Raw genomic sequence first — 14,149 nt, 5'->3', positions numbered from 1 at the left:
GTCCTTTTCAGAAATAACAGTCGAACAGAAGGTTAATAAAGGCTTTAATTTCACACACACACACAAAACTCTATGCATAATTTAAAAAGAAAACAAAAACAAGGAAAAACCGTAAAGGATACAGAGGAACAGTTCTGCTAAAACACAGATAAAGTGCCGCTCCATACAAAACAACGTAAAGAATCAGAATCAAGTCACTCTGAGCACAAAGAAAATCACCTCACAAATAATGTGGCCAAAGCTGCCAGCAAATCTGGTAGTGGCTCAATTAGGCAAAGTGTAGGACCCTTACTTCTGTTTTCCTCTCTACGGCATAAGTAAGCAACACTGACAACAGGCCAGAGGCGTTGGGAAGCAAGGACAAACTCAGGGCGGGAAACCTGGGAAGGAGAGGTATGTGGTCTCACTCCCCGCGTCCCCTCTGCTCTGGAAACAGGCCAGGTTAGCTGACTGCTCTTCACTGTTTTGGCATTTGACCTACCGAACTTGGGTCTTGATCCAGACCCTCCTCCCCTGTATTATTTCGCCAGTGAACATGCCTAGACTTTGAATCTCTTAATGTACTTGAAGAAAAGTCCCATGTTACTAAAATCAATTGCTTATATTCATACTGGCACACTTTTTTAATTAAAAACTTCAAAACCTCAGACATATAGCACACATGGAAAGAAAAACCTACTGTGTATAAATATGATACAACAGAAAAGACTGCCTGAAGTCTAGTAATCAAAGCATGCCATAAAGGAGTCAAGGATTGTGGTGACACACAGCAAAAGAATTGTCACAAAACTCTCAAGCCCTAACAAACTCTAGTTTTCCAATCAAATATATGTTTTTCAGATGTTAATAAGACATACCAATAGAGACAGAATTTTGCAGTGATGCAGGAGGAAGATGTCAGATGGCAGAAATCTGTTCAGGTTTGGTACCCACTCGAGAGAGCATTACTCAGTGTTAAAGCAAGATGGAGAGGAGGGAAAGGACACCTGTTTTGGGTGGACACTTACATGACTTGCATCCGGGATGGGGTCACTGATTTTTCTAAAAGTCTCATATATATACAAGATCCAAATATACTTGGGGGATATAGCTGTTTCCCTGATTTAAAACAAAAGACCATCTAAGGGGAGGGGTCAATTAAAAAGAAAAAAAAGTGTGGATGACTGAGACCATCCACTGCAGTCACTTCAGAGGACAAAGAGGGAGAAGAGTCATGTTTGTTTTAATATAAACTCTTTTCAGATCACAAATGAGTTTACAAACTACTTTTCCCCTGTAGGTTTCCAACCCCTGCCCCCACGCTCTCTCTACACTCAACTACAGTGACACTGCCATGTACTTCTTCACTTTAGGTGCTTCCAAATAATTTTCATTATACAACTGTATCTGTAGCTGTACATGCGCCAAGCTATGCTTACATAGTTACATAATGGTAACTGCAATATGGAAGAATAAATAAATTCACACATTCACTTGCTGAGCTTTTAATTCTTAAAGTTTCTCTTCCGGAAGAATTCTACACTTGAACAAGGAGAGAAGTAGAGAAATGTATAGTCTAGTATTTGCCTCCCAGAGTTAATCAGCTGATCTGTAAGTATCACTGTATACTTTACAAAAAATGTAAACACGTTTACATTTGTTACATCTGTTACTGAGCCATTAAACTAGGCCTGAAGTTAACAGACCACAGCAAGTAAACATAGCTTTTGGAATCAAAATATAAATAGAAGAACAATTCATGGACTTGCTTCCTACTCTATCTTGCTGAGACAAAACTTAATGAGTGTGCACACACATATAAATACCCCCCCAAAACAGAGGCTATCTCCTTAGAGGCCTAAATTACAGTCCTGGCTACTAAAGGGACAGCAGCCATCTGGCCACATGCAACTTCCAATTCTCCATAATATTAGGTTAAGTTTGAATTTTTTGTTTAGTTTTCCCTTCCAATTTCAATTAAGATCAGTTGTCTGCAGAACTAAGTGCTGTCAAGTTGCAATTCAATGTCATTTAAAGTAGTGTAACCCCACTGGGTAATTTTCAACAGAAAGGTAACTGTGTAGGCTGCCTGGGACTGAAGCACTCTCTCCCTATCCAACTTGTCCCTTCCTGGCCCCAACACCCCAAATGCCCCATCCCCCTGATTGTGAGCAAACTGATCAGACTGTGCAAAATGTATATATATATATATATACATATATATATATATAATATATTATTTTAATTTTTAAATATATACATTCAGCTCAAAACACCAATAAACCCTTTCAACATGGTCCAGCTGAAATCTCCATCTGTAGTATGAACCCTTCACTGAACCTGACTGAGAAGTAACATGTAGTGAAAGGGGGGATGGATAAAGGAGTGCAGGGAGAGGGGAAGGCTGAACAGGCCATAACAATGCACAGCGACCAAGAACATTCAAATCCCAAACTTGCAAGCATACAAGCGGTGAGATAACTCATCTACTTCAGTAACCTATTTTCAACGAACAAGTCCAGCCCAAGAAATGAAGAACAAATCAAATCAGGTTTCTGAGCCACGTGTACTTCGAAATCAAACACCACACACACGCCCACACACAACAAAAACAAGTCAAATGAGGGCACTTCATGGGCAATTGGGCTTATGGCATCATTTCTATTTTTTTTATGTCCTAATGCATCCATCCCGTTTCACATCACTTCCATTTTTAACAGTACCTCTCAAAGCTCTCAAATACAAACGCATGGAAGAGAAGTCCTAAATAGCTACAGAATTTGATCACCACTTCACTCATTTTTGAGAAAACCAGTTATTTTCCAGCAAAAGCTATAATTTGTAAAACAAATATTTTCCTCTGCTCTATACTACTCTTGCGCAACTTCCCAGCATACCATTTTGGAACGTTCACTATGGTAATGCGTAGGTAAATGGTAGGAGGCAAGGCTTTCATCAGTAGTTAACAAAAAGTGGTGGGGCCATTTACAACTTGGAAACTGAACATTTCAGAATAGGTTCTGGGTCAGAACACATCCAAGTGTGGGGCTGCAGCTCTCGTATGGCCATCTTCCAAAAAAGATGCTGCATCTTCTGTGACGACAGACCTTAACATGTTCGCTTCCCTTGAGAGACCGACGTCGTTTTGTCCCTACCTGAGAACTAAGAGTTACCTCCTTGTTTACAATAAAAGAAAAACATGAAAGAAAATACTGAAGGTTTCATTTTGCTACACTTAACTGTGTGAACCTAATGATTTCTGGGCTTACAAAAATTATTTTGTGGATAGAATTCTCTGAAACTCATTCTTCACATGGTTTCACAAGCTGCTTAACAACCAAGCTGGTTGTGACGGCCGAGTGACTAATGCGGCACTTAATGCTGCACTCCCATGTAGCCTCAACTCAAAGCACCTAAAAAGATAAATCTATTACGCACCTTTGTTATTTGTTAGTTCTTGGGATTACCTAACCCAGTCTCATTCTAACTCTCAGCTGGTTTTACGGGCAAAGCCAGACAGCAAATGATTTAAATGTTCAAGCTTTATCCAACAGCTCATGCACTTAATTTCCCACTTGCAGCAGGGCTTCTAGTGGTCCAGAGTTTTTAGCTTCAATGCAAGAATCCTCATCTTGACCTCTGTATGTATGAGGGACAGATGCTAGCATTCTTTCTTATCCCCAAGTATCCTTGCCAGGGAATCCCAACCTCATAAAGTTTTGGTTGCAATCTGGTAGGGTAATGCTTGCTCCATGGAAGAATGATACTGAAGAAAAAGAAAAGATTCTATTTTTCACTATAATAATATAGATGATATACAATGAGTATACTTTGCGAAGGAATCTCTTTAAAGAAAATACAGAGTGTACAATGAGTACCAAATGGGAGACCATAACACATTCCAAAGCACCAACAATCCATTTCTCGGGACTGCATGTAAACAGCAAAAGCATTACAAATCCATGAAATAATTTTTTTAAAAAAGCTCCTCACGTCAGGCGGCAGAAATGCCTCTCCATTGCAAGGAGGACAAACTGTCATTAGTGTAACATGGAGAGCTGGCTTCCCAGTGAATTTACTAATAAGAAACACACATGAAAGAGTATAGACTCGAGTGAAACTACTCAAGGAACATAAAAGCTAAACGCCAACTGATATGTATATCTTTACACATTTCTCAGGTGAATGGACTCTTTGACACCTTCCTTCTTCTCAAACTGCTGTGCTATTAACTTTGAGCAGGCATACTCTGGTGACTCATCCTAACTCTTTAAGGCTCCACTCACTCCACGTACATGTGTGGATGTGTATGTACATATGTATATATTTACAGCGCGTATCCCTAAGACAAAAGGAAGTGCCACTACTGTAGGAGAAAAAGGGATAATCAGCTACAGATGTGAGACCAAAGTTTCCATAAAACAATTAGCATGGAGCGTTCCACATAATTGCAATTTTCATCTTTTGGTTTGGCCCTGAGCTGTTTGTTGCTCCCGCATCAAGTAGAATTGCAAATTCTCCTCAGGCAGAGGAGAGGTGAGGCGGGCGGCAGTAAGAGGGAATCATACGCAGTGCACACTGCCACCCCAGGAGTTTGTTCCTCACAAGGCCTGACGAGTGGTCTTCCCCACTTCCATGCTAAGTGCCTGAGAGTTCTTTTCCGTTTCCAGCAGCTCATCGAAGATCTCCCTTAAAATGAAACAAATAAGAAATAAAACAGAAAATTTAGTAAGCAAAGCCAAAGGATAGAAGACAGATACTGACAGAGCCCACACAATCCCATTTGGTACCTACATCTTATTAAATAAGCAGCTCATTCATTTGATCACTGTTTTATTTTTTTATAGGTTATTTATTTTTGAGACAGAGAGAGACAGAGCATGAGCAGGGGAGGGGCAGGGAGAGAGGGAGACAGAATCAGAAACAGGCTCCAGGCTCTGAGCTGTCAGCACAGTGCCTGATGTGGGGCTTGAACCCACGAACCACGAGACCATGATCTGAGCCGAAGTCGGATGCTTAACGGACTGAGCCACCCAGGTGCCCCTTGATCACTATCTTGTTTTTTTTTTTAACATTTTTTTTTTGTTTTTTGTTTATTTTTGAGACAGAGCATGGGTGGGGTGGGGGGGCGGGGTGCAGAGAGAGAGGGAGACACGGAATCTGAAACAGGCTCCAGGCTCTGAACTGTCAGCACAGAACCCGATGCAGGGCTCGAACCCACGAACCGTGAGATCATGACCTGAGCCAAAGTCGGACGCCTAACCGACTGAGCCACCCAGGCGCCCCCCCACAATCACTATTTTAACCCCATGTGCCGATTTTTGAGAAAGCTGGGGGGTGGCAACGGCACTAGCTAGCCTTGACAACGCTATGTAATTCCCATCCATGTATCTCAGATCTTCCAGCTAATATAACTGGAAGACTAAGAAGGTTTATGATAGGACAACTTTATCATATAACAGTCTTAAGTTCTGTGAGAACTTAGATGCTACTGTGAGATGAGTAATTAACATGGAGTCAAGATATCAAGATATGAGCCCTAAGTAAAGGTAACAAAAATACAAAATTGTCAACCAGCAAGTGATGGGAATACTTTGTCCTTATAGGGGGGAAAAAAATAGTTTCAGAGATTTTTTTAGCCAGCAGCTCCAGACCTGACAGTTTCTTACTTGTGCATATAAAAGAAGATGTAACCACTCCGGTCCCGATCACTCTGCACAGAAGCCTCCTGGATTTTAGATACCTCGAGATCATTGTAAGTAAACCATGCCTGCTTCTTAATGTCGTACACATCACTAATGTAATGACCTAAAATAAATAAAATCTTAAAGTTGTGTTTGTTTTTTCAAAGCCGAACGCGGAGCTTGAACTCACGATCTTGAGATCAAGACCTGAGCTGAGGTCAAGAGTTGGACACTTAACTGACCGAGCCACCCAGGTGCCCCTTAAAATTGTGGTTTTTAGAACACACTGCATTGTTCTCAAGTACAGGAAGTTTTGGAGAGAGAAACAGCTTTCCCATCTACCTTGCTCCCAACAATGTTTCTAAAAACCATTTAGAAAACATGTACAGAAATTTAAGGGAGTAATACAGTATAGCAGGACTACTTTTTGGATAGATATAGATATATGTATGTATATGCGAATTTGGGTCATTTACAGAGAAATAAAAAGTTGTACCTTTAACACAATTCACAGTTAGTGTGATCAAAGAAAAGACTGAAAACTTTTTGTTGATGTATTCAACCTATAGCTCATGAAGCTAGGCACAGAACAAACTAATAGGGAGTAAATGCTGGCTACTTCATTTATAAAATGCTGAATTCATAATGTTCACTTACCTGAAGAAGACGTGCTACCAATGTGGCTGACAACACTAATAAGCCGATAAGAATGAGGAAGATTTCCTGTCTAGAAAACAGAAGTGGGCATGATTTTTAACTCTTCATTTGAATAAAAGCAAAACACTAAATTTAAATGTACTCTTGAAGCTGACGTGGTGGAGTTTCAGTGTGTGTAGTCAAACTCAATAAAAAAAATCCAGTGGTTGGTACTGTTCACATCTTTTGACCCAAGAAGTCTACTCTCAACTGAAATCTATTCTAGGAAAATATTCGCAAGGAAAAAAGAATACACGTGTAAAATTATTCATTGTAGCATCACCTATAATAATGAAAAGTTGGAACTAACAAAAGACTCAAAAATAGTTGAATGATTAGTGGTATACCAACTCAGTGCAGTATTATTCAGTGGGTCAGTAACATGTTAACTTGTTTTTCCAACCCACATGAATGCACACAATAATTACAGCTCTATAAAAACAAGCATGTTAATGATTAATTACTAGAAAACAAAATGAACACAGTTGCAGTGGTGCTGTTGGGATTATGGGTAAACTTTTACATTTTTAAAATGCTATTAAAATATTGTTAGTAGAAAAATAAAAAACCCTGAAAAGTGACATTCATGCACTGCAGGGAACACTAGAAGGTACAATTTTGGGAAGGAATACAGCTATCTGTAAACCAGAACCATTAAAATGTTCATAAACTTTGGGGCAGTAATTTACTTCTGGGGATTTACTTAAAGAAGAAAATCCTAAATATAGAAAACACTGCAATCATACACAGTTCCTCAATGTATTATTCATCTCAGTGGAACAACAGAAACTTAAATGCTCATGGTTAAAACCTAAATGAAATAAACAGTATGTTGATTTGAGGGAATATAGTACATACAACCATTAAAAATAAAACGCTTATAAATAATAAATCTTTAATAAGCAAGCAGGATAAAAACTGTACTTATGACTTTTTTTAAAGCGCACTTGGGAGGCAGGGATGACAAAATATGTCAAAATGCTAACAGTAGTTGTGTTAGGATAGTGGAGTCCTGGGTGATTAAAATTACAAAGTAGTTGGAAAATGGGAAAAAAAAAAAAAAGCAATTATTTCAGAAAAAAAGCAGGGTAAAAAAGGTTACAATGTGCTCTAGTTTAATATTATTAATTCAGTAGTTTTTACTGTATAATAACCAATTAGTTTTGGTATTTAACTTTAAAGACAATATATTTTTGACAGAACTAAAGGTGAATTCATATTAATATATGACATTAAGAGCCATGTTATTCAGTTACGACCTAACATGCGCACGAGGGAGTCAGGATGTATTTCTAGTTTTGTTTCATTTTGTTCTGAAGCTTGAGTGGAAGAAAGGAGGAGCAAAGGACAAGAGAAAGTGAAGGTCATCTGACAGCCGCCACTGGGCGAAAATGAACCCACGATGAACATGGACAGGGAGGCCTTTGAAGACAAACAGCAGGAGGAGTAATCCTGACAACGTGACCGGTTCTACTCAGGGAAGAAGGTCACCTACCTCAGCATTTCTTTTCAGCTCCTCGGCCTCAGCTTCCGTGTACTCCATATCTAAGACCTCCTCATTTCCAGAGTCCTCATCAGAACCCAATGAGTCCAGAAAAGAGCTGTTAAACTCTGAAGAATACAAAAGTGTTGTAAAAGTTCTTAGAACAGACACAAAGATATAGAATTAGAAAGATAAAAAAACAGCTTGGGGGACACATTTTATCATCCTATGGAAACATAAAACATACTATTATTAGGGTTCCAATTTACCCAGCTCACTCTGAGGAATAACAATTCAGGTACCAGGTATCTATAAAAGAAATGTCCTTTTTTCCTTAAAATATATTTGTATGAAAAGGATAGGACGCTAATAAGAATAAAACTGAAAAAGAGAATATGATTTTACAGAGAACCCAATTTCACATTCTATAAACTGTATGTTAGATTTGAAGTTCTTGGTGTGCACTGTGGACTCCCCAGCAAATACAAATTACCTCACAGAAGAGAGACCATACAAAATTAGTATTCTTTCACATTTTTCAACATTAAATCTTTTGAAATTTAATTTAATGGAAATTTAACCTTTAAGGTTCACTTAAAATATACTACACTAATAACTAAATCCAAGATCCACTTTTTTCTTTAATGAGTCTCTACTTAAAGATTCCATCTTTAGTAAAGATTTAATAAAGAATCCCAGAAGCACTGTATTTAAGTGTCTCTTTGCTTTAAAATACAATTAATCCCGCTTAAAATCACAGTATAGTTGTTTAAAAACACACGAACCCTTATGAATGGGAAAAACAGAAGAAGAGACTATAGCATCAGAATCCTGAAAGCTAAAAGTAGATGGTGACTGACTTAGCAGACCTAGGAAAGCCAAAGCTAAATTCTAACCCAGTAACAGAAAAGCTGAAAACCAATCCAATTTATATCACATACTCTTGTTCAAAAGACATACAACTTGGAAGTACCAGGTACCCCTGAAACTGGAGGCTAAAAGGAGATTTAAAAAAAGAAAAAAAAGGATTTGGTGAAAAGTGTTTTGAGGAAAAGATCCCAGGACCCCCTCCCCCACCACTTCATGCTGCTGAGCAATGACAGAAATCTGTAGTTTCATCCTCTGGAGGGGGTAAAACACTCTCTGGACTGGGGGATGCCAGGCACACACAGCAGACAGGAAATCAGGCCACGGTGTGCATAGTAAACCCCTCTACCACAGCCCTATTCCGATACTTGGCTCTCAGAACTCTGGCAGGCTCATCGTTTACCTTTAGGCAAAAGCAAGAAATTAGAAAACTTTTTTAGGAATCTGACCAGCCCATGAGAAAGGCCTAAAATATTAACATCATCTTCAAAATGGCCCCATCCTGTAAAACTCAGAGTTGACACACCCTAACTATTCATGTGCTCAGAGCTTCCAATTATCCTTTTATTATTAAAAAAAAATTTTTTTTAATGTTTTATTTATTTCTGAGACAGAGAGAGAGAGACAGCGTGAGCAGGGGAGAGTCAGAGAGAGAGGGACACAGAATCTGAAACAGGCTCTGAGCTTTGAGCTAGCTGTCAGCACAGAGCCCGACGCGGGACTCAGACCCATGAGCCGTGAGATTATGACCTGAGCCAAAGTCAGACGCTTAATCGACTGAGCCACCCAGGCGCACCCCCCTTTTTAAAAAATATTTTTAATGTTTCTTTTTATTATTTTTAAAGTGTATTTATTTTTAATAAAAAGTTTTTTTCAATATTTTAATTTCTGAGAGACGGAGACAGAGCTCGAGTAGGGAAGGGGCAGAGAGAGGGAGACACAGAACCTGAACCAGGCTCCAGGCTCTGAGCTGTCAGCACAGAGCCTGATATGGGACTCAAACCCACAACTGTGAGATCATACCTGAGCCGAAGTCGGACGCTCAACCGATTGTGCCACCCAGGTGCTCCTATTTATGTATTTTTGAGAGAGAGAATGAGAGCATGCTCTAGCGAGGATGTGAGTGGGGGAGAGGCAGAGAAAGAGGAGGAGAGAATCTTAGGCAGGCTCCATGCTGTCAGGCTGTCACCAGAGCAGGGCTTGGACTCAAGAACTGTGAGATCATGACCTGAGCCAAAACCAAAAGTCAGACACCTAACTGACAGCCACCCAGGCACCCCCAACCATCTTTTGGTCTTCTTTTCTTAATAATGAACAAATAGCCAAGGATTACTAGATACTGAGGAAAGCCTCTAATAAGGAATGCAAAAACCATAATAACCACAGAGGACAGGGCACTTGGAGGAAACAATCTATTCAGGGAGAAGAAATCATCAAATAAACAAATCAACTATATTTAATATCCCCAGAGATTTGAGATGGTATTGCTTCCATGCACACCTTGCAAAAGCTTACAAAAAAGGGAACATTTACAAAATATATCAGTTCTTGAAAATTAGAAATATGATAGAAATAAAACACTCAAAAGAAGGTTTGGAGTTAGAGAAATTTTCCAGGGAGCAGAGCAAAATTACCAAAAGATGGAAAACTAGAAAGAAGAGATGAGAAAATTTTAAAAATCAGACCAGGAGGTCTGGATAACAGAAGTTTCAAAAAGAGAGTGATAGGGAAGAAGTCAGTGAAAATTTCTTATAATTGAAGGACACAAGTTTCTCTATTAAAATGACCTTTTAAGTGCTCAGTAAAATGGACAAAACAGACCCACATCAAGGAACATCACTATGAAACTTCATCAGTGTAGAAATAAAGAGAAGATCCTATAAGGTTTTGGACAAAAAAGGTCATATCAGGATAAAGAATGGCTTTCATAGCAGCAACTCTGCAAACAAGACTTCTATCATTGCTCGGCAGCACGAAGCTGGAGAGAAACCATGCTTTCACAATAACTGCAACAACTGCAAAAAATCTAAGTCACAACCCCCCTTTTCTAAGAAAACTACTTACTACTTGATGTTCTAATCAAAGCGCAAGTAGAGAGGTGCCTGGGTGGCTCAGTCGGTTAAGCATCTGACTTCAGCTTGGGTCATAACCTCATGGTTCATGAGTTGAGCCCCACACTGAGTTTTGTGCTGTGAGTGCAGAGCCTGCTTTTTTGGATCTTCTGTCCCCCCGCCTGCCCTTCCCCCCCTCACATGTGCTCTCTCAAAAACAAACATTTAAAAAAAAAAAAAGCACAAGTACACAAGTAGACCAAGAATGAGGAAGGGTGAGATACAGGAAATGAGAGATTCAAACAAAGGAGAGAATCCAAGGGAATCCCCAGGAGAATGGTTAGGGAGCTCTCAGGGTATCTATCTGTGCGTGGATGTAGAGGGCAACAAGTCCAGACTGGAGCAATGTGACTTGAGACAGCCATTAATGCCACCACTATATGCCATCTTTCTGAGAGAGCACAGATTCCTGGGGGAATCTAGCTTAAATTCTTATTTGTAACTGCCTCAACTATGTGCCAGTGAAATTCATGCTCTCTTCTCTATGCCCTGGTGTCTAGATCAGCCTAGAGCACTCAGTTTGTATCACCAAAGTGTTCTGTTTTGATTTCTGAGAACTAGAGAAAGACTAGTGATCTTAGAAGAGAAAACCTAGCCCACTTCCCATGATTCTGTGTCCCTGTGTGCCTCTAGCATCTGGTCCATATATTAGTTCTGCCAAACGTCACAACTATGGTGAGCATTACGCTTCTAAATACTCACTCATGATTTTGCCCACTGATTTTCCAAGAGTGAACTCCTGCAAATTCGTGGGGAAACTGAAGCTATATTATCTTCTCCTAGTAGCTCTAACCATGGCAAAATGCTCTTTTACATGTCCTTGCTATTTATTTTTTCAGAAAACAAAGACAAAAAACCAAAAATGGGGGGGGAGGGCGGTGCGGATAGAGATGACAAAATTATTTAAAAAAAAAGAAAAAAGCTACTGATGGATACAAACATTAGAACAGTGGTTTTATCTGGGGTAGAGGGAAGAAATGGGTACATAGATAAATTCTAAGGTTCTGCTTCTTTACTTTGGAGGTGTTAAATCTGTTACTGTCATTAGAATAATACTTTACATGCTTTTCTGTGTGCGATACAGTTCATCATAAAAACAATGTAATTCAAATAATCTCCACACCTTGAAGACTTAACTCTGTTGCTCTTTTGAGGTCATCATCTTCTTTCTGTTCCCAAGCTTCCTAAAGGGACAAGAACAAAACTGAGGTATTTAAAAAGGTACTGATTAAACTTATTTAACAAGTATAAGATCAGCTGTGCTAGAAGTATTTGCTAATCATGTTTTCCATTATCTTACAAATGTATGGAGTGTGACCTTTGGAAGGATGTGGAGAAGTGCTTTACATTTTTCAATGCTGTTTTCCTAAAACACAACCTTGGGGGTTAAAAAGGCTTCCGTGCTATCTCTTCTAGTCAGTCACATCTGGCTGCTAACCAAAAGCCATTTGCTGTGACACTAGGATATAATTCCCTTTCTTCTTATATGTGTGAAATGCTTGGCACGCAGAACTTGCTTAGCAAATTGTTCTGTTTTCTTTCCTCTGATTTACAGCATCTGCCCATATCCATGGTATAAATACTCCCACTGTGGCAAAGTTTAAGCTACTAATGTGATACCAAGTGCAGAGCCAGGAAGAGGTGGGCACACCTGAGATGATGGTGAGTGGGTTCTAGTGTATCACTGACCCATGTCTACGACAGCACGAGAAACTATTTCCACAAGATCATTCAAATATTTGTATTTTATTCCTTTTTTTTTCTAGCTAAAAAAACCCCCAACACACATATACTTGGCGAATACTAAATGAATGCTGCTGATTGTTACTTTTCTAATACATCTGAGGTTCTTAGAAAAACAAGAATCTTTGAAAATGTCAACTTGATGACTAATTATAAATAAACAGGGCAATGTTGACTAAAAATTCTCTCATCTGCAGAGAAAATATAATTTACAAACTTCATGCATAAATGAAGAAAAAATGTAATTTAAGCAGAACTGTTTTATACTTTTCTCAAGTCTAGACTTGTTTTTAAAGTTACTAAAGTATATAAGCAGCTCAGAATGAGCTATTCTGCATTACAGTCTTGGGAGCAATACTACTGTATTCAGGAAGGAAACAGATATTCTCTAAGAGACAGTATGATTACTTAAACTTATCCAGCATATAAAGTCTGTGCTGAAACCCAGATGGTCAAAGATTCTCTTTTAGCTATTAACAGAATGATGCAGATATACCAAACTGAAGAAACCTCATATTCTATTCCCAGATGTGAAGATAGGTTTATAAGATAGTTTTAACTGGGTAGCTGACAAGAAAGAAGATATATATCTTTTGTGTATGAAAAAGAGGTATGCTCAATTTTTCCTCTCTGAACTATAAGGAACTATTGTTAAGAAATCAGACCTTGGTCTTTGAAAAGATTAAAAATAAGTTTTCTAAAATAAATTATTACTATCCATTATTTGCAAAATAGCAGACATAAATACATCTTGATAACAAGGCAGCTAGGGAGGTACTTCTCATAAACAAAAGGACAAAGAACAGCTGGTTCTGAAAGCATTTTAAAGCAGCAGTTCTCAGCCTTGACTGAACACTTAGAATCGCTGCGGGAAGTTTTAAAAAATGAAGGAAGAAGTGAGGAGGAGGGAGGTAGCAAGGAGGAAAGAAGAAGAGAAGGGAGGCTGAGGGAAGGTGGGAGGAGAGTGAGAGAGAAGGGAAGCAATCTAGATGTCCCGACCACACCCCAAGACCCATTATATCAGAACCCCTGAGGGGAGAACAATGCAAGCATCAGTATTTTTTAAAGCTCCCCAGATGATAGTAATACGCAATTAAGATTGAACCCCACTGTTCTATAGAAATCAGATTTTAAGATTTTATTTTCAAGTAACCTCTACACCCAGTGTGGGGCTCAAATTTACAACCTGGAAATCAAGAGTCATATGCTCTACTGACTGACCAGCCAGGTGCCCCAGACAAATTAGATATCTTAATTTGATTATTTGCAAACACTAAAATGGTGTGCTCATTCTAGGGAGTTTTGGTAAGTTTTTATTATTTTTTAATATATTTTTTATTAGGTAAGTTTTTATTATTAACATGACTTGGATTGCACAGGATTACACAACCATGAAAATACCACATTTTAGTCAGATACCTTAGGCAACTGCAATATCTCAGGCAAAAGCAACAGCTTTGGCAAATATAAGCATATAATATTCCTGTGAATTTTATGCTCAAATAATTCACAGGAAAGAATTCATATTGTAAGAAAGTGACCAGAATAAACAATGCCTTAAAGAATTAAGAAGGGGGAGGGGGGGA

At 38.8% G+C, this 14,149-nt stretch overlaps 1 protein-coding gene across 5 annotated transcripts in view; it reads right to left on the bottom strand.

Moving 5' to 3' along the window:
• Positions 1-27: 27 nt before the first annotated feature.
• The window catches only part of USP37 (ubiquitin specific peptidase 37), a 92,504-nt gene continuing 78,382 nt past the window's right edge, over positions 28-14,149 (bottom strand). For all 5 annotated transcript variants that reach the window (XM_039233136.1, XM_039233139.1, XM_039233140.1 and 2 more), the window contains 5 exons: positions 11,944-12,004; positions 7,855-7,970; positions 6,321-6,390; positions 5,649-5,787; positions 28-4,668 (listed from right to left, as the gene is read on the bottom strand). In XM_039233136.1, coding sequence (XP_039089067.1) covers positions 4,581-4,668; positions 5,649-5,787; positions 6,321-6,390; positions 7,855-7,970; positions 11,944-12,004 — 474 coding nt within the window. In that variant the 3' untranslated portion in view covers positions 28-4,580. The remainder of the gene's footprint in view (positions 4,669-5,648; positions 5,788-6,320; positions 6,391-7,854; positions 7,971-11,943; positions 12,005-14,149) is intronic.

Source organism: Hyaena hyaena, unplaced genomic scaffold (genome assembly GCF_003009895.1).
Source record: "Hyaena hyaena isolate Hyena2069 unplaced genomic scaffold, ASM300989v1 scaffold_71, whole genome shotgun sequence".
NCBI classification, from domain to species: domain Eukaryota; kingdom Metazoa; phylum Chordata; class Mammalia; order Carnivora; family Hyaenidae; genus Hyaena; species Hyaena hyaena.
Note: the sequence above shows the minus strand (reverse complement) of the source record. Positions and strands in the feature narration are given on the sequence as shown.